The sequence below is a fragment of the Jaculus jaculus genome, chromosome 6 (genome assembly GCF_020740685.1).
Source record: "Jaculus jaculus isolate mJacJac1 chromosome 6, mJacJac1.mat.Y.cur, whole genome shotgun sequence".
NCBI lineage: Eukaryota > Metazoa > Chordata > Mammalia > Rodentia > Dipodidae > Jaculus > Jaculus jaculus.
Window position 1 is genome coordinate 149,968,444 of NC_059107.1, and position 27,913 is coordinate 149,996,356.

Sequence of the window (27,913 nt, forward strand, 5' to 3'; positions counted from 1 at the left end):
TTCTGTCCTCTGTAGTGTGGCTGCAAAAATTCAAATAAATTTGAATCTAAACATACACAAAAAGTTTGGCATACATGTTGGGTCATGATATACAGAGACATTTATCATACCAATAACTGTGGGCTAATCCCACAATGCACGACTCATATACCTCAACAAGGAGGGGCCAATGTGGGGGGTAGGCCATGGATGAGCCTAATAATGGTACCAAACTGCCTGTACTTGCACAATAGAAAACTAATAAAAAAAAAAAAAAAAGCTTGGCGTGGTTCCTGGCTGAGTGAGCACTCAGTAAAAGTTGGCTGGTCTTCTCTTCCTCCTTCATCCCTGCTGTGAGCACTGGCCCTTAGGGTTGCATGGACATGCTGAGGGCTGTCAAGCTTGCTTCTCTCCTTAGAGGGAAACAGCATCCCTGTTCTGGATCCAGCCGGGCTGGGCACCTAGCAAGGGAAGCATGTCAGGAGAGAAATGCATCTGACGTCCCCTGTCAGTGGCAGGATGCTGGGTACGGTTTGTCTAGGGTCCTGTCCAGAGCAGCAGTGCCCACATTTTATGTCATGAGTGACCTGACCTAAAGATCACCTGTCTCCAGTCACACAAGTGTCTGAAAGGGTGGTCCACAAGACTGTTTGAATCCAGACAATCACCAAGACTGTGTGTCTCTGTGAAAACAGTGTATCCACAAGTTCACATAGGCCTGAGGATCTTTTTAATACCTTGTTTAATCACCATATAAACCTATGAAGGCAACTGCTTAACCTCTCTTTGCAGCTAGGGAAGCCAATGGAGATTGGAGAAGTTATTTGTCAAGGTTAAAAAGGAGCAATGACATGATCGGAACTGAGGGCTGTGGGGCCATGGCCATGTTAGCCCCTCTGCCTGACCTCAGTGCCTAACTCAGAATAGAAATCTCTGTGGGATGGGAACATGGCCCTCACATAAATTCTTCATGTTTTAGGAGCCACTGAACCCTTTTGAGAATTCAAATACTCTTTTTCTTAGTCAAATGAATAAGAAACCAGAAGTCAGAATTCCTGGAAAATATTTCCTTCAAGTCCAAGGTCATAACTGAACTTCAATTTTGAACTTAACTATTAATCTTTGGGTCACTCTGTCCTTGCCCTATGTCTGACCCTAAAATATGATGCTTGGGCATTTTTACATATATAGGTGATTTTTTTACATTAACAAAATGAATAAATTAGTTTTGCATAAACTATTTTGAGTCCTTTAAACAAGAAGAAATAAATCCTTGATATATAATCTTTGGCTAATTGGTCAATTATAAATTTTACAAAGCTCTACAATGTAGCTTTCAATGCTTCTTTAAGTATGAATTTGTGCATTTAAGTTTCTTAACTCTTCAAAAGAAGAACAAATAATTCAAGGGGGATTAGTCCTCCGTGTGCCCAGGCATGAGCTGGGTTTTGTTTTCATCTCAGTCAAATGTATGTCATGTATGTGGAGAATCAACTTTTACCTTAGCACATGCCAAACGCTTGACACATTATCCTATTTCCACCTCCCCTAAAGCCCCTCCCCACATCCCCAGGAGAAGGACGAGCCCTGTAGTGGTTTGAATGCATGGCCTCCAAGATTCAGGCAATTTTTTTTTATGAAGATTGAGCTTGCACCTTGAGTCTCCAATGGGCAGAGCCCCACCAGGGAGGAGGTGCCACTGGAGGTGGAACTTAAGTCCAGTCCTACCAGGTGTGTTCTGAGCAGCTTGGAACGCTGGCATCTGTGTTTGCTGGCTGTTTGGTGGCATCTCTCTGCTGTGGATCTGTGGAAGTGAGCCAGCTTCTTCTGCCGTGGATGGAGCTTCCCCTGGAATCTGTAAGCCTGAAGCAAACCCTTTCCTCCCATAGGCTGCTTCTGGGTGGATGTTTGTCCCAGCAATGTGAAGGAAACTGCAACGAGCCCAGTACTATTACCCACCCCGTTTCATAGGAAAGGAAACTGAGGTCCATACAGGTCCTACAACCTGTTCAGTGTCAAACACAGGGAGTGACAGAGTTGGGCTTGTAATTCAGGGTTCCAGGCTCCGGGTTTCTCTCGTCTGTGCCTCGCTCAGCACATGCAGGGACGTTTGCGCTGCGGATCCAGGTTAGCTTGAATGAACAGGGGAAGAAGCCATGCGGGGAATCCCTTGAGAAAAACTGAGTCGCTTGTGCTGTTGTTGAATCCACTCTTCCCCAGTGTTCAGGACCTGGTTCTTTTTTTGCTGTGACGCCCCCTCACTCACCTCCTGTCTGAGGAACCCAGGAAACAGATCACTTAGCAACCTGGGTCGTGAGTATCTGATGCTATTTGCAGCGTGCTCATCAACAGGTAGGAAGACCTGAATTGAAGCCAGAGATTTCAGGGGCCTTGGCTGAAGGATGAACAAAAGATGCGTTGCCATGGCAACAGCTGCTTGGCTTAGCCTCTGAGTCCATGTCCCACAAAGGAGCATAAAAGAGGATGAGGATGGGGCTGGGGAAATGACTTAGCAGTTAAGGCATCTGCCTGCGAAGCCTAAGGACCCTGGTTCGATTCCCCAGGACCCACATGAGCCAGATGCACAGGGTGACACATGCATATGGAGTTCATTTGCAGTGGCTAAAGGCTCTGGTGTGCCCATTCTCTCTTTCTCTCTGTCTGCCTCTACTTTTCTCTCTCTCTCTCTCACTCAAATAAATAAAATATTTTTTAAAAAAAGGAGAAGCAAGAGGACTCAGGGCATTGCTGCCTAAGGCCAAAAGAGGAGGGAGAGTGGGCAGCCACGCATGGTCTGGCCTTCCTTGTGCAAGCTAAGCGTTCCTGAGGTGCCACAGCAAGGCCTGTGCAGTCAATGGTGAAACTCTATTGGCCAAGTAGTGCCACGCTGTGAACGAACAGTCTGTAGTGTTTTCTACATGCCTGTTGTGACACATGGATGATGCCTGAGATGACTTTGGGAACTGCAGCAAAATTATTTTTTTGTTGTTCATTTATTTATTTGAGAGTGACAGAGAGAGAAAGAGGCAGATAGAGAGAGAGAATGGGCACACCAGGTCCTCCAGCCACTGCAAAAGAACTCCAGACATGTGCGCCCCCTTGTGCATCTGGCTAATGTGGGTCCTGGGGAATCGAGCCTCAAACCAGGGTCATTGGGCTTCACGGGCAAGCACTTAACAGCTAAGCCATCTCTCCAGCCCAACATTTGTTTTTTAAGTGTAGCTCTCAGCCAGGCGTGGTGGCGCACGCCTTTAATCCCAGCACTAGGGAAGCAGAGGTAGGAGGATTGCCATGAGTTCAAGGCCACCCTGAGAATACACAGTTAATTCCAGGTCAGCCTGGACCAGAGTGAGACCCTACCTCAAGAAAAAAACAACAAAAAATGTATCTCTCTGTCTCTCTCTCTCTGTGTTGGGGGGGGGGCACACGCCACTGTGGGCATGTGGAGGTCAGAGGAAGACCTCGGGCATCAGTCCTCACCTTTGGCTGTATTTGTCCACCACTGAGTATGGCAGACCAGCTGGACCATGAACTTCCAGGGATTCTCTTGTCTCTGCTTCCCACCTCTACATAGAAGGCTGGGGTTGCAGATGTTCACCCCGCCATCTGGCTCCGTGTGAGCTCTGAGGGTGCAAGCTCAAGTCGGCACACTAGCGCAGCTTGCTTGTTTACCCCCAGAGCCGTCTGCCCAGCCCCCAGCCAGCACTTTTTATGAATAAGACAAGTGATGGAGGAACTGAAAAGCCATCATACATAGTAAGGGCCAGGGTTATGTTACGTGGAATTTTTTTTTTTTCAAGGCAAATATGGGGGCAGGGGATGTGGGACTGAGATGTGATAGAAAATACATTCATCTGAATCACAAAAGTGTTTGAAAAATAAGCAATTATGGAAGAATCCTTGAAGGATTTTTACTTGACCCAGTTCCTGATCATAGGAATACTAAAATTGAATGCTCATTTATATCCTTTAGCCATAATTACTATTCATCCAAATGATGTGTACACTAGCTGCTCCTCCCATTGTCTCAGCCAGAATAACATAAGTGGCAGGGTGCGGGTGAGGCCACCTGACGTCACACCCATCTTCTAAGGAAAGGGACTTTTAAATATGTGATTTGAGCAAGGTGAAAAATGAACTTGGATCACTGGCTGTGCATTCCCTCACTCTCTGTTGATTTAACTCACTCAGAACCTTCTACAATGATATCATGACAATTTTGATTGTCCCCAAGTTGCTTTATCAGTGCTAGTATTCTCCTTTTTAAAATATATATATATATATATTTATATATATACCATATATATATATATATATATATATATTTTATCTATTTGAGAGACTGACAGAAAGAGAGAGAAAGAAGGGAGGAAAGAAAGAAAAGAAAAGCACACCAGGGACTCTTGCTGCTGAAAATGAACTCCAGATGCATGTACCACATTGTGCATCTGTCGTTACATGGGTACTGGGGAATCGAACCCAGGCCTGCAGGCATTGCAAGCAAGCGCCTTTAACTGCTGGGCCATCTCTTCAGCCCCAGCGTAGTCCTATTAGGTAGTGCCTCCTGCTTAAGACCCACTACTCATTCTTCAGTTGCCTGTCTTCTCCTACAGAGAGCAGTGATTGTATGTTCCGTGGCTATGTGTGTGGAAATCGTCCTCTCTCTTACACTGGGTTCTCCTAAGCGACAGGAGTGGTGTGGACTCTGTCCATCTGTCTCCTCAGCTCCTGTTGTGTCTTTAGTAATTTGTACCTGGTAGGGGTATCTGCTAATTTTTTTTGGGGGGGGGGTTGGCATTTTGTTTGCATATGTGTGCGTAGAGTATGTGTGATATATGCACTGTATGCAGACACACACCTTACATGTATACGTGTGCATGTAGAGGGCAGAGAAGAATTGCCAGCTCCCTTTTCTTTTTTATTTCTTTTTATTTTTTTATTTTGGTTTATCTTTATTTATTTATTTGGGAGCGACAGATAAAGAGGCAGAGAGAGAGAATGGGTATGCCAGGGCTTCCAGCCACTGCACACAAATTCCAGACTCATGCGCCCCCTTGTGCGTCTGGCTAACGTGGGTCCTGGGGAACTGAGCCTCGAACTGGGGTCCTTAGGCTTCACAGGCAAGCGCTTAACCGCTAAGCCATCTCTCCAGCCCGCCGGCTCCCTTTTCTATTGTGCAGCCCTGTTCTTCCTTGAGACAAGATCTCTCCTTCAGCTTGGCGCTGTCAGTTTTGGTCCGCAAGCCCCGGGGATTCGCTATCTCTGTCCCTGGAGGTCTGGAACTACAGTCATGCACGGCCGCATCCAGCTTTGCACACGAGTCCTAGGGAGCACACTCAGAGCCGTCTCGGGCGACCCAGGCCCTCGTGCTTAAGTGGCCCACAGACGTCGGCATGGCTCTTGCTTAAGTCAAGTGCTCTTAACCGCTGAGACATCTCCCCAGCCCCATGTTCCTCTTAACAAAGGAGTGTCACAAGTGGCTCCGCTCTCACAGGACCAAATAAGCTCTTATTGACAGATCTATGGTGGGTGTGTCTTCTTGCCTTCCCTAGACCAGCAGGCTAGCCAGGACTTATTTTGCTCGTGGCAGACTCAAAAGTTCACTGGAACAAGCGCTTTTCCGGCCTTGGATTCCATGATGTCCATTAGCATGGTGTTGACCAAAGTCAGTCAGTTAGTCAAGCCCGAAGGTCAAGAGTAGTGAAGGAAGAGAGAGTGTTTGGGAGCAATCCACGCAAGTAAGTTCCCAGGTTCTTGCTGCATGTTCACTGAACAGAATGGAAGCGAGGAGAATAATGGGGTTCAGGAATTTCTGTGGCTGTGCCCTTGCACAAGTTAGAGAAGTCATTGGGGACTTTCCCGCCTCCCAAAATACGTCTCCACAAAATACATCCACAGCCCAGCCGCCCAGCGTTACATTGATTGGGCCAATAAAGCAAATCTTCCACAGCCGCTGCCAGCAGAAACTGTCCCCCAGGGAGCATTAAGGACAGAGGCTGCCTTTGGGGTGAGGGTGAGACGGTGACCCTGAGTTCACAAGAAGCAACTCTGAGCGGATAGAACCCCTGCCACGCCTGAACCCCTGCGCATCCTTCGGAAATGTGTGTCCGGATTTGTGCACGTGTCTGTTAAAAATGACAGGTCAGGTCTCTGAGGAGACCTTCTAAGATAGCCACGTCTCAAAAGGCCCGGAACATAGGTCTTTGTGTCAACTTCGGTGTAATTTGAGGTTTGGCACCCCTCCTTGAAAAATAATGATGTGTTATCCTCTTTCTCTCTTCCTCCTCACTGCAGGGGTGCTGTGCCTGCCAGACAGCCTGAACCTGCACAGAGACCCACAGCGGCCCAGCAAGCCCGGAGAGCTGCCCATGTTCAGCCAGTCCGAGCTGAGGACCATCGAGCAGTCCCTGCTGGCCACGCGCGTGGGTAGCATTGCTGAGCTCAGTAAGTACACAGCTGCTCTCTGTGTCCGATGTGGCACCGTGTCTCTCATGGGGACCCCCAGGACGTTGCTCTGTGACCTGGCAGGTGTGTCTTTAGTGAATGCCCTCTGTGTGTACAAAGCAGCACCAGTGGGAAAGGGGGAAGGCGAGGACTCTGGAGTCGGGAATTTCCTGGCTCTGCCTTTAACATAGGTGGAGTTTCTCGTCTGTGCAGAATCTGTTTCCTTTTCTGAGGGAGAGAGTAAGTAGAGCCAACACTGAGCATGTCTCTGACAAGGCAGTGAACAGATGCCCATATAAGGACCTGGCCCCATGCCCGGCACGTGAGTGATACAGAGGCTGTGATGGCGTCTGCCCCACTGTTGGTTCCTACGTGGAAGCATTTGAACCATGTCAGATCCCTCTCTCCGTGGTTCAGAAGCTTCCCTGGCTCCCTTTCTGACCCAAAAGAAGCCAAAATCCTCAGAACAGCCGCCACATGCATTCCTCTGTCCTCCTTCTGACTCCTTTGGCACCTTGAAAATAGCAGGCAAACCTCAGGGACTTTGCACTTACTTCTTCCTTCACCAGAACCACGCACCCTGTAGATGATCATGACTTGCTTCCTCACCCCTAAAACTACAACCCCCTGAGGACCTTTGTCATTTCAGGTTGTGAGAACAAAATACCATAGTAGACAGATTGGCTTGAAAGACAGGTGTTGGGGCTGGGAGAGATAGCTTAGCGACTAAGGCTCTTGCCTGTAAGACCTAAGGATCCATGTTCGACTCTCCAGATCCCACATTAGCCAGACGCATAAAGGTGAGGCAAGGTCAAGTTCACATATGCCTGCTAGGTGGCACAAGCGTTTGGTGTTTGATTTAAGTGGCTGAGGCCCTGGTGTGCCAATTCTCTCTCTCTCTCTCTCTCTCTCTCTCTTACTTTCACTCTTGAGCTCTCTAAAAATAAAATTTAAAAGACAGGTGTTTATTTCTCACAATTCTTGAGGCTGGGAAGTCCAGGGTCAAGAAGCAGGAAGAATTGGTTCCTGGTGAGGAGACCCTGATGAATAGATTGAACATGGCATCTCATTGCTCTGTTCTCTTATGATAAGAGGGAGAGTTTTTTCTCCTCCTACAATGTCACTAATCCCATCATAAAGGCCCCAACCAATGGACTTGCCCAGTCCTAAGCACCTTCTAAAAGGCCACACACTCTAACACCATCACGCCAGGGGACTGAGGCCTCAACATATGCATTTAGGAAGGACGCACACATTCAGTCCATCGGTCCACAGCAACCGTTACCCTATCACTGCTCGACTTTTTTGTACCCGGAAGGTACCGTCCTGTGATGTAGCCTATACTAGGGTTGTAGTGCTTTGAATGGACAGTGTTCAACATATCCTCTTGTCTTTGAATACTTCATTCCCAGTTGGTTGTGGTGTTCCTGAAGGTTGTGGGATCTTTAGGAAGTAGGGCCTTGCTGGAGAAAGGATGCCACTGAGGGGTGAGCCTTGAAGTGATACAGCCCAGCCCCGCTGGCAACCTTCCCCATATGGCTGTTTCTTCCCGGCTAACATGAGGCTGGCTTCCTGCTCCTGTGTCCCCTGCTGTGACAGCCTTCCTTCCTTAAGCTGCTTCTGATTGGGTATTTTGCCCCAGTGATGAGATCCAATCTATTTGTGTTTACATTTTTTTGTTCATTTTTATTTATTTATTTGAAAGCGATAGAGAGAGAAAGAGGCAGAGAGAGAGAGAGGGAGAGAATGGATACGCCGGGGCCTCCAGCCACTACAAACAAACTCCAAATGCATGCGCCCCCTTGTGCATCTGGCTAACGTGGGTCCTGGGGAATCGAGCCTCAAACCGGGGTTCTTAGGCTTCACAGGCAAGCGCTTAACCGCTAAGCCATCTCTCCAGCCCTATATTTGTGTTTAAATAGCAGCTTCATTGAGATACCTCATAACACAGTCCACCTACGTACATACAATTCGCTAGTTTTTAGTACATCTACCGAGTTGTGTAACCATAACCACAGTCAACTTCAGAACATTCTCATCACCCCAGCTAAAAGCCCAGGACCTGGTATCAGTCTCCCCTCACCACGTTCCCCCATCACCACATTTTACTTCTTTATTTTCACTGTGTCTCTACTTGAAGCTTTCCTTCCTGACAGTATAGACATTTGAGTTGTTCACTGATATAACTCCAGCACCACGTGTCTGCCGTAATATAGGCCCTCTGGAAGTATGAAGTACAAAGGAAGGAAGGAGGGAGGGCCCCAGAAGGCTAAAAAAAAAAGAAAAAACAGTCAAAAGAAGAGAGACGGCTTGATGGTTAATTTTTTTTTTATTTTTTGTAAAGTGGGGTTTTTCTTTTTGTTTTTTTTTTTTTTACTTATTTGAGAGCGACAGACAAAGAGGCAGAGAGGGGGAGAGAGAGAATGGGCGCGCCAGGGCCTCCAGCCTCTGCAAACGAATTCCAGACGCGTGCGCCCCCTTGTGCATCTGGCTAACGTGGGACCTGGGGAACCGAGCCTCGAACCGGGTCCTTAGGCTTCACAGGCAAGCGCTTAACCGCTAAGCCATCTCTCCAGCCCTTGATGGTTAATTTTGATTGTTAACTTGACTAGATTAAGAAATCCACAGGGGAGGGCTGGGGGAAAGGCTCATTGGATAAAGCGTTTGCCACATGAGCGTGAGGACCTGTGTTTGGATCCTCAGCACCCACCGAATGCCGGTCCGGTGCGGCAGTCCACCAGGGAGGTGGAGACAGGGTCCCCGTCAAGATGACGCGCTAGAGTGACCCAATCAGTGTGCCCTGACAGATGAGGCTTTGGCAGGACACTGATATCCAAGCCACAAGAGTCATGAAAATGTCAGAGGCTTTCCCAGTCTCTGAGCTTAGGGACAGCATTCTCATCCTCTTCAGACCCTGGAAGGCACAAGATGCCTTATGTCAGCGTCTCCCAGCTCCTTGAGGTGTAATGTTTCTGCACACATAGGATGTTGTGACCCTGCCCCAGGACAATATTTTTTAAATGTGTAAACATATGCAGGATTGCAAAGGAAACCAAATTTTTAAAAATATTTTTTTTAATTTACAAATAGAAAGCCATAGAAGAGAGGAATGGGCCTAACAGACCCTCCAGCCACTACAGATGAGCTCCAGGCGCATGCACCACATTATGCGTCTGGCTTTTACGTAGGTACTGGGGAATTGAACCCAGGCTGTTGGGCTTTGTAGACAAGTGCCTTAACAGCTGAGCCGTCTCTCCAGCCCAGAAACCAAACATTTTGCATCTAAACCATGGTAGACTCATTCAACACTTGTATTATATGACAGGACCTAACAGCAGCCCCAACACCACCATGAGTATGAGGCTGGGCTGTGTGATGAGATTCTCAAGCAGCCACAACACAAGGGGCGAGGTGAGGAATATCTGCATTTTTAAGACACACCTGGGGTCTACCAGTATGGACGGTTTAAGTGGCACCCTAGGGAAACACTACTGGAAGAAAAAAAAAAAAAACACCATGCATCTGGGCTTCACTCATTTCTAACACCTACTCCTGACTCCAGAAAAGACTAGAGAGATGGCTTAGCGATTAAGGCGCTTGTCTGTGAAGCCTAAGGACTCATGTTCAACCCTCCACGTCCCACATAAGCCAGATGCACAAAGTGGTACAAGCGATCAGGGTCGTACATGTGTACAAGGGGGCGCACGCATCTGGGGTTCAATTGAAGCAGCCGGACACCCTGGCATGCCAATTCTCTCTCACACACAAATAAAAGGGGAAAAAAGAAGACTGATTACAGAGTTGGACCATGGCTATGTGGATGCTGCCTCAGAAGAGACCTTACCCACTCCAGGTGGCCTATGTACACCATGCCACAGAGTCTCAGGGTTTTGCCTGAGGTACCTCAAGTGACCCTGGCCGCCTCTGACACCCGGACCAGGCCCCACACAAGCCCAGGGCTCTCTTCAAAGAAAGAATTTTTTTTTGTTCTTTTTTTTTTTTTTTAATTTGAGAGTGACAGACACAGAGAGAAAGACAGATAGAGGGAGAGAGAGAGGGAATGGGCGCGCCAGGGCTTCCAGCCTCTGCAAACGAACTCCAGACGCGTGCGCCCCCTTGTGCATCTGGCTAACGTGGGACCTGGGGAACCGAGCCTCGAACCGGGGTCCTTAGGCTTCACAGGCAAGCGCTTAACCGCTAAGCCATCTCTCCAGCCCTAAAGAAAGAATTTGCTAAACAAATCACCTGAGCGGGCCGCCTGCGGGAGCAACGTGCTGCAGAAATTGTTTTTTAAGGGTAATTTGCTCTGTAAATTAAACACTGCTGTCAGCGGATGTTGACTTTCACATGTGAATTGTTGGCACACAAATGGGTGTTACTAATTGAGAGCGGGGTTTGCGCGTTCATTAAGTCAGGCCTGAAGACGGCGCAGAGAAGCGCCCTGATAAGACTCAACACAGAAGAAAAGTAATAAGATTCCTCTCTTCAGGTCTAACTGTAATTTAGGCTGGCTTGCTCTACCATTGGAATCGATACAGAGCGGCTCTCTGCGGACACAGGCAGACAGCTGTTCTCCATATTCAAAGGCTTGACTGCCCAGGTGGGGGTGGAATCTACTATTTATCCAGCAAAAGTAAGATTCTCAGGGTTTTGTTTTTGTCGTCGCTTTGTTCTGTCTTGTTTTGGGGGGAGTTGGGTTGTTTTTGGTTTTGGTTTTTTTTGTTGTTGTTGTTGGGGGTTTTTGTTGTTTTTTTGTTTTGTTTTGTTTTTGTTTTTCAAGGTAGGGTCTCACTGTAGCTCAGGCTGACCTGGAATTCACTATGTAGTCTCAGGGTGGCCTTGAATGCACGGCGATCCTCCTACCTCTGCCTCCCGAGTGCTGGGATTAAAGGCGTGCGCCACCATGCCCGGCTTTAAATTCTCAATTCTTGAAATAGGCTCCTGGCTGGCTGAGGTTCAAAGCAAAGCCGCTTCTTATTAGCTAACAACAATAATGTCAGCAGCTGGCAGGGAACTAGGTAAACTAGGGTATTGTGCTGGTTAATCTCATCAACTTGATGAGATTTAGAATTGCCATAGAAATACACCTGTAGGCGTGTCTATGAAGGTGTTTCCCGAAAGGTTTGACTGAGGAGAGAAAACCCATCCAGAGTGCGGCAGCAGCATCCTATGAGCTGGGATCCCAGACTAAGGAAAAGGAAAAGGCCAGCTGAGCCTCAGCATTCACGGCTGTCTGATTCCTGACGACAGATGCAATGTGGCCAGGTACCCCCTGCTCCTGCCCCGTGCCTTCCCTGCTGTAATGGACTATAACTTCAAACGAAGCCCTTTCCCTCCTTAAGCTGCTTTTGCAAGATTAGTTTGGGGGGTGGGGGTAGTGTCACAGCAATGAGAAAAGTGACAATAAGTGGAGACCAAGCCTTCACCACGTGACCTTTGGGGAATGGTCAATATATGGAAGAACACACCTTAACAGGTGGGATAAGTGCTACAGACATTCCAGGGGATCAAGGCAATTCTGGATATACTCAAACATTGAGGAGGCAGCCAGGATCTGGGTGATGGGGAACCCCAGCCTTCAGGGCTGGTCACTGCCTTAGGGGCTTGAATGTTTACAACTGCAGTTTAGTTCAGAGCCGGGTACCCACAGAACATCCCCAGAGCAAGCTTTTCGTCCTCAGAGCTGGAGGAACAGCCCTGTTGGGCACCCTGAACCTAGAGGGGAGTCTGGGGTCTGAGTGAAAGCGTCTGCAGTGTCCTCGGAGGGAGTGGGATCTGTGGTGAGGTGTGACAGTTTGGATGCAGTCTCCAGTCCTCCATTGTCAGGCACGGCTAAGGGCCCTGGGCCACAGGGGGTTACAGCGGGCCTAGACCCCTACAACTTCAGGTCCTGAGGCCGGCAGGAGTGGGTTCGCGCCCTCCCTCAGCCTGGGCCACCTGGACATCCTGCTAAGATAGGTTCTGCTTTCCCCAGAGCCTTGTGACCTCATGCCTGGGGTGTCCCTATATGTTAATTAGGTATCAGCCAACAGCCTTCACACAGCCAATCCCCCATGACCCATACCCTATACCTCTTCCCGCCACTACTTAGACCCTGTGACCCTTTCCCGCTCACCCGTGACGTCACGACATGCTAATTAGGCATCAGCAGGACCTTTGAACTAACCAGTCCCCTTATGACCCATACCTACCTGTACCTCTTCCCGCTCTTTCACAAATGCTTATTAACCCATTCCCCTGACAAATAAACGAGCTGTTCTCTGAAGCTGTCTCCCGGGTGTTTCTTCCTGTCGCACTCACGGCCGCTCAAAACTCTGCTCTGCAGTTGCCTGGGTGCCCCTAGGAGACCCATGTGCAGCAGCCCCAGGGTGACCAGGAACCACACTCCCTGGATATATTGTTTAACCTCCTCTTGTCTTCTCCCCCACATCATAAAGAGGGGAGAACAACAACCCTTTAGAAGAAATTCCTGTAATGATTTATTGTACTAAGCTGCCAGAGACCCAAAGTAATGAGACCAAGCAAGCAGAAGCAGAGTCCTCTGAAGTCATGAGCCGAAATAATAATTTTTTATTTATTTAAGATATATATATATAGAAAGAGAGAGAGAATGGACGTTCCAGGGCCTCTAGCCACTTCAAACAAACTCCAGATATGCATGTGCCGCCTTGTGTATCTGGCTATATGTGGGTACTGGAGAATTGAACCTGGGTCCCTGGGCTTTGCAGGCAAGTACCTTAGCCACTAAGCCATCTCTCCAGCCCTAATTATTTCTTTTTGTAAGTAGATTAGCTCAGATATTTTGTCACTATGATGGAAAGCTGACTGACACGTAGGCTTTGGGGTGAAAGCACACTCACCACTTCTAGAACTTACTGTGTGCCAAGTGTGCCGAACACACCCAGATGTCATTAGTATTCCCATTCCACAGGCAGCGGAAACTGAGTGTCAGAGGGGATCAAAGGCCACACAGCCAGTAAGTGGTAAAGCCATAATTCACACTGTGCTTTTTTTTTCTTTTTCTTCTGTCCCTTCTCCTGTGTCCAAGCCAGCTTTGTATTCTGAGCATCTCACACATCACCCACAGCTCAGCTAATGTCCCTTGAATGACAAATGAATGATCTGAAGTCACCTAGTCCATGACACAGAGACTGAAGAAAATGCTAGAATGGGTAACGGGGTGAGCAGGGGAGGTAGTTGACTAAGCAAAACCGAAGCAAATAGCAAGTTTCCTACTGAGCTTTCAAACTCAGCCTTGGGCCCATGCATGTTCTCACATGTTACAGAGGAATGGCTCCCTGGCATACCATGAGGGGCCCACACTCACTCAGGCTGGGTGCTCTGTGGCTATAGGAACTTTGCACAGTGCTGGGCTTCCTGACTGTCTGTGAGTTTTGTGGGCATTTGGGGTCACCTTCCCTTAGCAGAGCAAGAGCTGCCCAAAAGGCACACTTACTCCCTCACCAGGCCACAGAGAGCCTTTTTCATTCTACATCAACTGTGCCCTTGGCGACACCAGACACCATGCCCGGACCTTCAGAGAAGAATTTGTCCTTTCGTCTTCTGACCAGCCTTGCCCATCTTTCCCACTCAGCCTCCATCCGGAAACCGACAGGTCTGTGGCTTAAAGGACAAAAATGAGGCTGCTTTGTGAAAACACCCCTTCCATTATCTTTTCACACTAGAATCTGAACTTGGCCCCACTCAGGCAATTAAAACAACAACATTCATCTACAACCCTGCTGAGACAAGGTTATTAATTTACAATTGTGTAAGAAGGTTTTCTGTGTTGTCTCTTCAGTGACACCCCCCTACACACACACACACACACACCTCCCTAAAGCTCTTCTTGCTTGAGCAAAGTTTCTCTCCTTGTATCAAGTGCCTGGGGAATTTTTAGAATCCTGCTATAGCTCCCCCAGCATCCCCCCACCCAGCCCCTAGGGTATATCTGTAACCTTCTAAATTGGGTAAAGTTGCCACTAGCCTCTTAAGAGTCTACTCATGCTTCCGCCACACAGCCTTGGTGCCAACTGCTCCTTAGGTTTGGAAAGCTCTTCCTGGTAGTGACAAGTTTCTATGTGACTTCCTTCAACCCTCAGATAACATGTCACCTCCTTGAAGAGATCCTCCAGTGACCACTTTTCTGACCGAGCCCTCCTCTGGCATGCTCTATACCCTGCTTCTGCTTTACTTTGCTTCATAGCACTTATTCCCACCTGACATCTTTTCTCATTGCTGTGATGAAACTCTTCACAAAAGCAACTTAAGGAAGGAAGGGTTCAGGTAGACTCCCAGTCTGCGGGGACAGCCCATCGGGGTGGGGAAGACAGGGCTGCAAGGGCAGGTGTCACTGGTAACATTGTGTCCAAAGGAAGGAATCAGAAAGTGACAGAAGGAGGGGTTCAGCTAGCGCACCCCTGCCCTTTCAGTGGTGCTACCCATATTTTGAGTCTTCTTGTCTCAACCCAGTCTATAAAATCCCTCACGGACATACCCAGAGGTTAGTTTCCATGGTGAGTCTACAGTCTATCAAGTTGACAATCAAGACTGTTGCAGCTCCATCCCTTGTCAAGTGGACACCCAAACACATCACTTTCAAGCCATAATTTTCCACCCCTGTCCCCAGAGGCTCATGGTCATCGCATAAGATAAAAAAAAAAATGTGTCCAGTCCAACTTCAGAAGTCCCATAGTCTTTAATAGTCCACTGTTCAAAAATTCCACAGTCTCTTCCATGATTCAAGGTATACTTACCTATGATGGTCTGTAAAATCAAAACCAGGGAGTGGATGAAAGGCAAATTGAATTCAGAGTTGCATGCTCTGCCTCTGCTCCTCTATACGAACAAATCTCTTGGGCAAGAGCGAAGGCTCAGCAGTTAGAGCACTTCCTGTGCAAGCAGGAGGACCCGAGGAGGCCTGAGAGACTGATTTGAGTTCAGTCACCTAGACGCACATAAATAGGTACGGCCACTTGCATCTGTAACTCCAGTCCCTTGAGGAGCAGAGACCTGAGAATTGCCAGAGCTTGTGAAAAAATATATATACAAGTTCCAGGATCATAAGAGATTTCCTGATCAAATAAGGAAAGGGAGGAAGAATGAGGTGGCAAGAACCCTAATATTCTGCTCTGGTCACCACAGGTGAGTTCACCCATAGGGGAGTTCACCCTGCCACAGGCAAGCATAAAGGGCGCATATATCCCCACACACACATGCACACACACGCATGCACACGTGTGCAAAAAGAAAAGCAAATCTCTCATTAGTCTCTACCTAATGACCGAGATTACATATCTTTCTTCTCTTGTTCCTCCTCATCTTCTTTCCTCTCTTTACTTTCTGTCTTCGCTCCTGTTCTCCCCTGTCTTTCTCTTTTCCTTTCTTTCTGTCTCTCCCTTTCTTTGGAAGTGAAAGGGTTGTCTCAGCTCGGCTCTGGACAGAAGCAGCCCCAGCTGGAATGTGAGGCCTGACTCTGCGCAGGGCACTCGCTCCAGGCGCACAGTAGTCCCAACTTCTTGGCTGCTTCATAGCCGAGTCAGAGTTGGACATTCCCTAGGGTGGCACGGAAGATGATGTAAATGATGCATGAAACATCCTTAATTTCAGTTATGATGTATATTTTATGAGAAAATACTGGCTTTCTGTTTATGGCAATGAGATGGTATTTCCTGTTTAGATAAAAGTTTATATGTATGAATGAGCAAGCCAATTGAAAGAGAAGATATTAAGTGAATAAATTGTGCAGGCTGCACTCAACTTTGAGAAACATCATTATAGTGATCCTCAGGTGGCTGACATTTGGGAGACGCAGTGCCTGTCAGTGGTTGGACTCTTAGATGATTTTCTAGAACCAAACTCCAGCTACTGAAGCTCAGGGCAGCTGGTAACAAATGGATCTGTTTGTTTGGAGCTCATGCTGCCCACCCAAAAGGCAGCAAGCAGCAGGGTTTCACATGGTGGCAGTCCCTAAGGCAAACCTCCTCGGAGACAGCCTGGGGCCTCTGGCCCGGTGATGAAGCTAATGGTAATGATGAGGGAAATGATATAATGATGATCATCATGGAAACGGTGTTGATGGTGACGGAAATGCTAGGATGATGTTGATAAGAATGGGAATGATCGCATGGTGCTGGTGATGGGGGAAGCCACGGTGGAGTGGCTTGTATGTAGTTTTCATTGACTCAGTGCAACAAATCCACCCTGCCACAATTGCTGCCCCTCACAGAGAGGTTCCCTAACTCACTCATGGCCGTGGCTAACTTCTCACACATGCTGCCCTGCCCTCAGGAGCACACGGTGAATGAGGCACGGTCCCTGAGGCTCAGTGGAGGAACCAGAGGTGTGGACAGTTTTAAACAAGTACATCTCACACTTTATTAGGAGGTGTTGCAAGTAGACACAGGGGCTACTTGACTCTGACCAGTGACGTTTGGAGGGCTCCCTGCAAAAAGTGGCATTGGGGCTGGAGAGAGAGCTTAGAAGGTTAAGGCACTTGCCTGTGAAGCCCAAGGACCCATGTTTGACTCTCCAGGTCCCACGTAAGCCAGATGCACAAAGGTAAGATAAGTGCAAGGTTACATATGCCCTCTAGGTGGCGCAAGCCTCTACTGGAGTTTGACTGCAGTGGCTGAGGCCTTGGCATGCCAATTCTCTCTATCGCTCTCTCTAATAAAAATTAAAAAGTGGCATTTGATCAGAGCAGGGAAGCCATCAGTAGTTGGGTAGATGTGGGGAGGGATAATCCAAGGTAAGAAAGCAACAAGATAGGGGTCTGAAAGTGCAGGGGGAGAGCTAAGTGGTACCTGAGGTGATAGGAGACAGTGAGGCTGACCAAGGCAAAGGGTTCCACCCCGGCCTTCCCAACACCCTGAGGTGGTGGAGCAATGATAGGTGGCCATAAATCACCACCAGCATCATGTGATTCCCACCATCGCCATCACTGCTCCCATTCGCCACTCCCTTTTGATTTTTCTCATTTGGTTAACAGGAGGGAGGGAGGGAGAGAGAGAAAATGAGAGTCCATCCTAGCCTTAGGTGGAAGCAGTCAAGTTAAGTACCTGCCTCCAGGTAAGTTTGCTATTCTAGCCATATAAATAGCACACTCTATTTAAAACTTCAGAAACTATAGAAAAGTTGGACAAGAATGTCACCCACAATCCCACTAGGCAGAGAACTCCTTGATCAAAACTGTCTTTTTCTTTTTTCCCCTGATCCTGCTATTTACTTTGCACACATACGTTTTAATAACATAATCCTGATTGCATGGTCTGCACTTTTGAATTTCACCTTTTCTCCACTTACCATTTAATGAAGAGTCTTCCTCGTATATTGCCGTGCTGTGCAAACAGGCTCAATGACTGCAGGAGTTGCTTGTTGGACCTGGTGGATGTATTAGAATTACTTCTGCCAGGCTTTTTAATCTTCGAACCTCTGTCAAATCCTACAAATAAGGTTTGGGTGCAAATCCTTGCCGATGAAGACTCTGCTGTATTTTAAATTCTCACATTGGGACTCATTCCCAGAAGTGGACATTACTGACTGAGGGGATTGGAGCATTTGTTGATATTCTTGCTACATAATGCTAAATTGCTTCGCGGTGGGTTGAGAACTGGCCAGCCGCACTGGGCCACCTTTGAAAGAAGGGCTGGATCACTGCGGAAACATACGGGTATTAGGGACAGACAGGTTATGGTTGGACCCTTGTCATGATTTTTATCCTGCAGCCTGGGGCCTCGGTTTTCAACTATGTCTGTGTGGACATTGGGGACCAGATTTTGTGTTGGGAAGGCTGACCTACCTATGCAGCATCCCCACTTGTTGCAGTCCGGTTCGCATTGCTGGTAGAAATCACCCAACCAAGAGAAGCTTCTGGGAAAAAGAGTTTTATTTTGGCTTATAGGCTCGAGGGGAAGCTCCACGATGGCAGGGGAAAACGATGACATGAGCAGAGGGTGGACATCACCCCCTGGCCAACATAAAGTGGACCATAGCAATAGGAGAGTATGCCAAACACTGGCAAGGGGAAACTGGCTTTAATACCCATAAGCCCGCCCCCAACAATACACTCCCTCCAGGAGGCATTAATTCCCAAATATCCATCAGCTGGGGAGCTAGCAGTCACAACACCTAAGTTTATGAGGGACACCTGAATCAAACTACCACACCACTAGATACAGTAGCCACTCCCTGGGTGTGAGAACCACAGAAATGTCTCCAGACCTTGTCAAATGTGCTTTTGGAATGAAAATCAACCTGGTAGAGAACCATGGCTTCAAAACTGAAATAATATTAATGCAGGGTCAGCAAGCAAGGGCAGAGAGAGTGTGGAGAGAGAGCGGAAAGATAGAGTGGAGGCAGGAGACATCCATTCCAAAGTCAGAGAAGCATTTCCATTTTTTCAATAGCAAGAGTGAGACAGGGATACTTAGCCAAATAACCAACAATCAGGACAGCTGGGGCTGGGAGTGCCTCACCCCTGCACACATGGAGCCACGGTGTGTGTGCATCGTTGTGAGGACTGGGCGTGTGCATAAAGTATTCTCCAAGAACCTGGCACACTATTGGTGATGCGTGACTAGCCATTGCTTTTCTTGGTAGTCATAATAACAGCTGCAACGATAGATTCTACTGAGGGTTACAGACAGCCCCCTTAAGAGGACAGACCAGCTCCACAGGGGCCACTCCCAGCTCTAAGAGTCTCAGCTGTCTGGATGTTTGGCTGCCTATGTATCCCCGTCCACCCCGTTTGGAAAGATGGGATTGCAGGCTGGGGAGATGGCCCTGTGGTAAAGTGCTGGGCACAGAAACATGAAGGCCTGAGTTTGATTTTTAGCACACACATAGAAAAGCCTGGTGTGGCAGCACTCACCTGTAATCCCAGTACTAGGGAGGCAGACACAGGAAGATCCCAGGGGCTTACTGGCTAGCAAGTCGTAACTGAATCAGTGAGCTCGAGGTTCAATGAGAGACACTGTCTCAAAGCAGTGAAGAGTCACTGAGGGAGACAGCTTATGTCTACTTCTGGCTTCTATGTGAGCACACACATACATGATACATGTACAAGTACTCACACACATATGAGCATGGATATATAAACACACACCACACAAATGCACACTCAAAAACTTTTTAAAATGGGGTTGCTTTCGTCTTTTGGGTAGAAGTCTCCTGTCTACCCTTCCTCCATCCTTGTTCGCTTTCTCGATGGGTTTGAGGCACAGCTGCCCTCTGCGAGGATGGAGAACGTTAAGATGGTCAGTCACTGGGGACCTCAAACCCTTCATGCTGCCCCTCCCCAGGCCTTGAGTTCCTCAAACTCACTGGACACCCAGGTCCTCTGCAGAGTTTCACCCAGTGATTTTTCTTTTTTTTTTTTTTTTTTTTTATAATTTATTTATTTGAGAGCGACAGACACAGAGAGAAAGACAGATAGAGGGAGGGAGAGAGAATGGGCACGCCAGGGCCTCCAGCCTCTGCAAACGAACTCCAGATGCGTGCGCCCCCTTGTGCATCTGGCTAACGTGGGACCTGGGGAACCGAGCCTCGAACCGGGGTCCTTAGGCTTCACAGGCAAGCGCTTAACCACTAAGCCATCTCTCCAGCCCTCACCCAGTGATTTTTGAGAAGGCCCAAGTGACATCTGTCACGTAACCACCGCCACTTCTTCCTTCCTCTCTGTGGCTCAATGGGATGCTGACCACAGCCAGAGCCCAGTGGACAGGCTTGAAACCAGACCTGGCTCCTGCCTGTGGCCAGGGCCAGCTGAGGACCCTAACTTACAAGAGCAGAGCTGGAAACTTCTAGAGCACTGCAGAGCTGTGGCAGTGCTCTGCCCTGTGTGCTGTGTGATGCACAGATGGATGCCTATGAAAAGAGACTGAGCTCTACTTGGGGATCCCTGGAGGCCTTAATATGTCAAGTGAGGAAGATGAATGAAACCCTCTCTCATCCTGGAGAGCCACATGCTGAGTGGCTGAGTGCACCCTCACAACAGGTAGCACAGTCCTTGCCACGTGTGACAACTGGATTCAGGTCACAGTCCCACCTCATTTGCAATGCAGCCATGCTATGAGGACCCTTGTCATCATTACCTGTGTGTCACCCACGGTATAGCATGTACAAAGTTCTCAGCACAGTGCAAGACCTAGATGTGTGTTTTCTATCGTTTATTTTTAAAAATATTTATTGATTTATTTGAGAGAGAGAAAGCAGATAAAAGAAAGAGAGAAGGAGTGCTCCAGGGCCTCCAGCCACTGCAAATGAACTCCAGATGCGTGCGTCCCCTTGTGCATCTGGGTCCTTGGGCTTCACCAGCAAGCGCCTTAAACAGTAAGCCATCTCTCCAGCTCTAGATGGTCATTTTCTAATGTCCACTGTGGACCCTGAGCCGAGCTCCCCAGGTCTCATTCTCTTTCTGGTATAGAGGGGCAAAGTGCTCTCAGCCTGCTGATTCCAGAAACCAGTGCTCCCTGCGCCACCGTGGAGGGGGGCTGCAGAGCGCATTGAACAAACCGTCCCCCGCGAGCCCCGGCCACACTTCCCCTAAGGGCTTCCTGTCCATCAGCGCCTCAGAGCCAGTTTCCCTCCAGGTCCTTTTCACTTCACGACTGTGTCTTCCAGCTGTGGGAAGGGAGAGAGGAAAGGCCAGCTTTGGGCTGGTGAAGAACAGAATTTGCCTCCTCGTAGTTACAGCAGCTAGGAAGTCCAGATCAAGGCGCAGGGAGAGCTGTTCTCTACTGCCAAGAGGGCGCCCCCTTGCTCCCCTACCATGGCTGCTGGCGGAGGGCAAGGAAAGAGGGTGTCTGCATCCAAACAGAGAATTCACCTTTCCTGTCCTGTGCTTTTAGGGTCCTTAGCTGCTTGGATGTCCACATCTCTCTCCCTCTTTCTTTCTTTCTTTCTTTCTTTCTTTCTTTCTTTCTTTCTTTCTTTCTTTCTTTTTTGCTCAAGCCCAACAGACTGCCTTTTTAAATTTTTTTTTAAATTTTTATTTCTTTATTTGAGAGTGACAGAGAGAGAAAGAGGCAGTTAGAGAGAGAGGGAGACAATGGGCGCACCAGGACTTCCAGCCACTGCGAACGAACTCCAGATACATGCACCCCTTGTGCATCTGACTAACGTGGGTCCTGGGGAATCGAGCCTTGAACCGGGGTCCTTAGGCTTCACAGGCAAGCACTTAACCGCTAAGCCATCTCTCCAGCCCTTTCTTTTTTTTAAATGAGAGAGAGAGTGAATTGGCATGTTAGGGCCTCGAGCCACTGCACTCGAACACCAGACGCGTGTGCCCCCTTGTGCGCATGTGTGACCTGCTCTGCTTGCATCACTGTGTGTCTGGCTTATGTGGGACCTAGAGCATAGAATGTGAGCTATTAGGCTCCGCAGGCAAGTGCCTTAACCACTAAGCCATCTCTCCAGCCCTGAGATGGGTCTCTCTCACTTTGTCCACTGATTCAAATGATCCCTCCCAGAACTGTCCTATACATACATCCAGAAAAATAATAATGTGCCAGCCATCTGGGAATCCTGTCAAGTTGTCATCTAAAATTAGACATCACACCCACCCTGTGTGGCTGTCTGCTCAAACCCTGCCGCTGCTGAACAGGCAATAGACCCAGGGATCGTAACCCACCTGGGCTGGTCACGTTTGGAAACTTGCTCTGAGAAGGACTGTAGACGCCTGCATCTGCACTCAGTAGCAAAGAGCTGAGACTTCATTTCTGAGTCGGCCGCCCCTAAAGAGGTGTTCTGTTCTTCACCAACCCAAAGCTGGCCTTTCCTCTCTCCCTTCCCCACAGCTGGAAGCCCCTAGGGGAAGTGCAATGGGACCCTACATCTGAAAGTTTAAAAGCATGTTGGTGATGCTATGGAAAAAGAGAAACCTTTTTTTTTTTTTTTCAAGGTAAGGTCTCACTCTAGCCCAGGCTGACCTGGAATTCACTATGTAGTCTCAGGGTGGCCTCGAACTCACGGCGATCCTCCTACCTCTGCCTCCCGAGTGCTGGGATTAAAGGCGTGCGCCACCATGCCCGGCTAGGAGAAACATTTTTCACATTTGGGCGTGTAAACTACTGTAGCCCACTATGGAAATCAGTGTGAAAATGTCTCAAAAAATTAAAGATAGAGCCAGGCTTGGTGGCACATGCTTTTAATCCCAGCACTCAGGAGGCAGCGGTAGGAAAACCACCATGAGTTCGAGACCACAGTGAGACTACAGAGTGAATTCCAGGTCAGCCTTAGCTAGAGTGAGACCCTACCTCAAAAAGAAAATTAAAAATAGAACTAGTATATGACTGAGCTATACAACTGCTGGGTGGTTTGAGGTGGTGGCTCCCCTTTCAGACAAGAAATGGGAACCTAGAAGAAACAGAGTTTGAAGCCCTCAGAGGGAAATTTCCTGCCTCTCATCTTGGCTCGTGTTCTTGGGACTGCGTCCCGGAGAGGTTTAGCAGGATGCTGGAGTGGGTGGGCTCGTTTGGAGGCAGGCTAGTATATTGTCAGCTCCACACTGGGTTGTGAATGTGCATGTGTAGAAAGACACCCAGGCATGGTGGTAGCTCACATCTGTCATTTAGGAGTCTGCGGTGGAGTGGTCACCCACCATAAGCTCAAGGCTGTCCATGGTACAGAAAGAGACTCTGTCTTAAGAAAGCCGTGTGGGGCTGGAGAGATGGCTTAGCGGTTAAGCGCTTGCCTGTGAAGCCTAAGGACCCTGGTTCGAGGCTCGGTTCCCCGGGTCCCACGTTAGCCAGATGCACAAGGGGGCGCACGTGTCTGGAGTTCGTTTGCAGAGGCTGGAAGCCCTGGCGCGCCCATTCTCTCTCTCTGCCTCTATCTGTCTTTCTCTCTGTGTCTGTCGCTCTCAAATAAATAAATAAATAAATAAATAAATATTTAAAAAAAAAAAAAAGAAAGCCGTGTGGGGCGGGGTGGGGGGTGCTGTAGAAAATTCTTTTTATTTAAAAGAATTGGTTCACATGATTGTGGGGCTGCAAGTTCGACATTTACAACTCAGGTCAGCTGGCTGGAATTCTAGTAAGAGTTAATGTCCCAGACTGGAGGTAGAATTCCTTCCTTTGGAGGAAACTTCTATCCTCCTCCCTCCCAAGGCCTTCAACTAATTGGATAAGGCCTACTCACATTAAGGCAGGTCATCTGTCTCACTCAAATGTTAATCACAACTAAATATACTCTACAGAACTATCTAGACCAGGCTCTGAGCAAACCACTAGGCATCATAGCCTCTCCAAGTTGGCACTTTAAATTAACTGTCACCCATTCCACTGTACACGAGATAATTTTAAGTGGGGCCAGGGCAGTATATTAAATAACATTTATCACAGAGTGATTCTTTTAAATCCATTTTAATCCTAATTACTTTAAGGAGAAAGGCTCTGCTTGATATGAGCCTCTAACCCCTCTCTGACACTTGTTATTCATAATAAAAGGAAGCAGGGCCAGGATTCAGCTAGAAGCGGATTATGTGGTGTTACTTCCCTCAGATGTCTTTTTATAGCACATTTCTACTTATGTCAAAAGATGCTGATTTTCTGTTTATGACAATAACATAATATTCCTCTTTAGAGAAACATTTAAATAAAGCAAGTAGTACATTTAAAATTAAGTGAGTAACAGTAAAGCTGGCACTTATTTTGACATGGCCACACTCATGAAGGAGTCAAGCAAACACAGTAAGTTTGAGAAACATAGTCTTGGCCAAGAAAGGCGGGACTCTGGACCCAGCCAGCCTCCCACAGGAAGAGCATTACTGTGACCAGCCAGAAGCATACAGCTCTAATTTGGTTTAAAAGTCAGATTTCGTGCTAGAGAGATGGCTCAGCAGTTAAAGACACTTGCTTAAAAAGCTGATGACCTGGGTTCAATACCCCAGTACCCATGTAAAGCCAGATGCACAAAGTGGCACATACATCTGGAGTTTGTTTACAATGACAAGAGGCTCTAACATGCCTCTCTTCTTATAAATAAATAATAAAAATATTAAAAGTAAATCTGGGGCTGGAGAGATGGCTTAGCGGTTAGGTGCTTGCCTGTGAAGCCTAAGGACCCGGGTTCAAGGCTCGGTTCCCCAGGTCCCACGTTAGCCAGATGCACAAGGGGGCGCACGCGTCTGGAGTTCGTTTGCAGAGGCTGGAAGCCCTGGCGTGCCCATTCTCTCTCTCTCCCTCTATCTGTCTTTCTCTCTGTGTCTGTTGCTCTCAAATTAATTAATTAATTAATTAATTTAAAAAATTAAAAGTAGGGGCTGGAGAGATGGCTTAGAGATTAAAGCACTTGCCTGTGAAGCCTAAGGACCCCGGTTCGAGGCTCGGTTCCCCAGGTCCCACGTTAGCCAGATGCACAAGGGGGCACACGCGTCTGGAGTTCATTTGCAGAAGCTGGAAGCCCTGGCGCGCCCATTCTCTCTCTCTCCCTCTATCTGTCTTTCTCTCTGTGTCTGTCACTCTCAAATAAATAAATAAATAATTTTTAAAGAAATTAAAAGTAAATCTGGTTTGCAGGCTGGAGAGATGGCTTAGTGGAGAAGGCACTTGCCTGCAAAGCCTAAGGACCCAGGTTCTATTCTCCAGGACCCACATAAACCAGATGTACAAGATGGCACATACGTCTGGAGTTCATTTGCACTGGCTAGAGGCCCTGGCACATCCATTCTCTCTCTATCTGCCTCCCTACCTCTCTCTCTCTCAAATAAATAAATACAATTTATTTAAAAAAAAAAAAAAGTCTTGTTTCCTTGTAAGGAAAGAAGGAAAATGACCAGAATATTCCCTGGGTTTGCTAGTGCTGTGAAGAAGAAATCAGAACTCCTATACTCAAGGAGAGCGGCTAAGTACATGGTTCTGGAGTCAGAATCCTGGGTTCAAATCCTGATGCCTCTTATGTACTTACGGCAGTGTAACCTTAACGGAACCTCTTTAGTCCTCGATTTCTGATAAAGTTCCTGACCTGGTTCAAATAGGGAGGTGCTGAAATGGATTTTTAAGTGGAATATCCTTATTACCACCAGCCACTCTGTAGTGGGAGATTCTCGAGCTAATCGAAACAGAAGCTCTTAGGACAAAGGAAAGTCCTGCTTTTATGACCTCCAAAGGGGAGTGGTCTCTAGCTAGAGACAAGCCCTTGCTACAGGATAGGTGTGAGGCCAGTTCAGGGGCTGAGAGAAGACATAGGATAGGCTACTGAGTCCTGAGTCGGAGCCTTATCTGGGTCTGCTGTCCGCTCAGGCTGGCAACTTTCTCTGTGGGGTCAGAAGGAATGGCGGAGGTGGCATCGGGGTCTAACATCTGTCCTGATGAAGGAATCATGCCTGTAACCTATGAGCTTCCTCGTTGATAAAGAAGCTTATGAAAGAACTGTATTTTTTAAACTATTAGCTTCCTTCCTTCTTTAAAAGTCCCTCCCCCCTTGGGGATTTTTGACTCAGTGAATAACACATGAATGGATAATGAAATAATGGTACATATACACAGTGGAATTTTAGTCAGCTGTAAAGGAAAATGAAATTAAGAAAAGCAGATGTCTATAGAAATTAAGAAAAGCAGATGCTTATATTAAGTGAAGTAACCCAGATTCAGAAAGACAAAAATCACATTTTCTATCTTTTTTAAAAAAAATTTTTTCATGTTTATTTATTTGAGAGTGACAGAGAAAGAGGCAGAGAGAGAGAGAGGGAGAGAATGGGTGCGCCAGGGCCTCCAGCCACTGCAAACAAACTCCAGACACGTGCGCCCCCTTGTGCATCTGGCTAACGTGGGTCCTGGGGAATCGAGCCTTGAACCAGGGCCCTTAGGCTTCACAGGCAAGCGCTTAACTGCCAAGCCATCTCTCCAGCCCACATTTTCTATCTTATTTGTAGATCCTAGCTTGTACTGTATAGTTGTATGTATATAAATGGGCACGAGACCGTGACACTAGAAAGGAGACCATGAGGGGGAACGAGGCATTGAGGTAAAGGAAGGGGACAATAGGACACCTGTGACATGAACGAGGAGGGGAGGCTGGGGGAAAGACGGCAGCAGGGACACAGGAATAGCGGAGCGGGAAGCGGGTTCACAAAAACAAATTCTGTTTGAAAATGCTATAAGGAGTCTACGGCCATACCATCCTGAACACGCCCAATCTCTTCTGAAAATGCTACAGTGAAACCTAATGCTTTGTATGCTAATTAAAAATGGAAAAGAGGGGGATAAAGAGATGGCTTAGCAGTTAAGTGCTTGCTTGTGGAGCTTAAGGACCCAGGTTGGAGGCTCGATTCCCCCCAGCACCCACATTAGCCAGATGCACAAGGTGGCGCGTGTGTCTGGAGTTCGTTTGCAGAGGCTGGAGGCCCTGATGCGACCATTCTCTGTGCCTCCTTCTCTCTGTCTGTCACTCTCAAATAAATAAATAAATAAAAGTAAACAAAAAAATTAATGGAAAAGAGCCAGGCATGGTCCCAGCACACAGGAGGCAGAGGTTGGAAGACTGCTGTGAGGTTGAGGCCAGCCTGAGACTACATAGTGAATTGCAAGTCAGCCTGAGCTAGAGTGAGAGCGTCTACCTCAAAAAAGAAATTTAAAAAAAAAAAAAACTTTTTAATAAAAAAGAGGAAATTGCTGTGCTTAGGAAAGACCAACCAGGAAAGAAAGAGGCAATTCTAAGCCAGTACCCCATAGCATAGATACAGAAACTACCGTGTGATAACTGAGTCGGATGTGGGGCCTTCAGGAATGAATATGCAGACAAGCAGCTGTGTGACCAGGAGACTTCCCCCAGGAGGGGTGAGTGTTCTGGATGGAGCAGACAGGACCTGCTCAGAGCAGGTAAACTGCATCAGCCACAAAGGGCACATCATGAGGTGCAGGAAGTGGTTAACAAGTACCGGGCACCAAGGGCTTCCTGTGCCTTGTTAGAAATTGGGGTTCCATGACTAAGGGTGTAGTTCCGTTGGTACAGTGCTTACCTAGCAAACTCTTGGGACCAGTCCCAAATACCACATAAACCAGGCGGGGTAGAATACACCTATAATCCCAGCACTCAGGAAGTCAGAAAGGGGGTGGTCAAAAGTTCAAGACAGGGCTGGAGAAATGGCTTAGCGGTTAGGAGCTTGCCTGTGAAGCCTAAGGACCCCGTTCGTGGCTCGGTTCCCCAGGACCCACATTAGCCAGATGCACAAAGGGGTGCACACATCTGGAGTTCATTTGCAGTGGCTGGAGGCCCTGGTGCGCCCGTTCTCTGTCTCTCTCTGCCTCTTTTTCTCTCTGTCTGTCGCTCGCAAATAATTTTTTTTTTTTTAAAGTTCACATATCCCTCAGACATATAGTGAGTTTGAGGCCAGCCAGGGATAGATGAGGAGAGAAAAGAGGAAGGAGCTAGGCGTGGTGGTGCACGCCTTTAATCCCAACACTTGGGAGGCAGAGATAAGGAGGATCGCCATGAGTTCAAGGCCAGCCTGAGACCACATAGTGAATTCCAGGTCAGCCTGGGCTAGAGT

The 27,913-nt window shown here is 47.8% G+C and overlaps 1 protein-coding gene across 1 annotated transcript in view; it reads left to right on the forward strand.

The window, feature by feature from the left end:
- Positions 1–27,913, forward strand: part of Btbd11 (BTB domain containing 11) — a 332,244-nt gene that overhangs the window by 184,843 nt on the left and 119,488 nt on the right. The window contains exon 2 of the mRNA XM_004650247.2: positions 6,274–6,423. Within this exon, the coding sequence (XP_004650304.1) occupies positions 6,274–6,423 (150 nt within the window). The remainder of the gene's footprint in view (positions 1–6,273; positions 6,424–27,913) is intronic.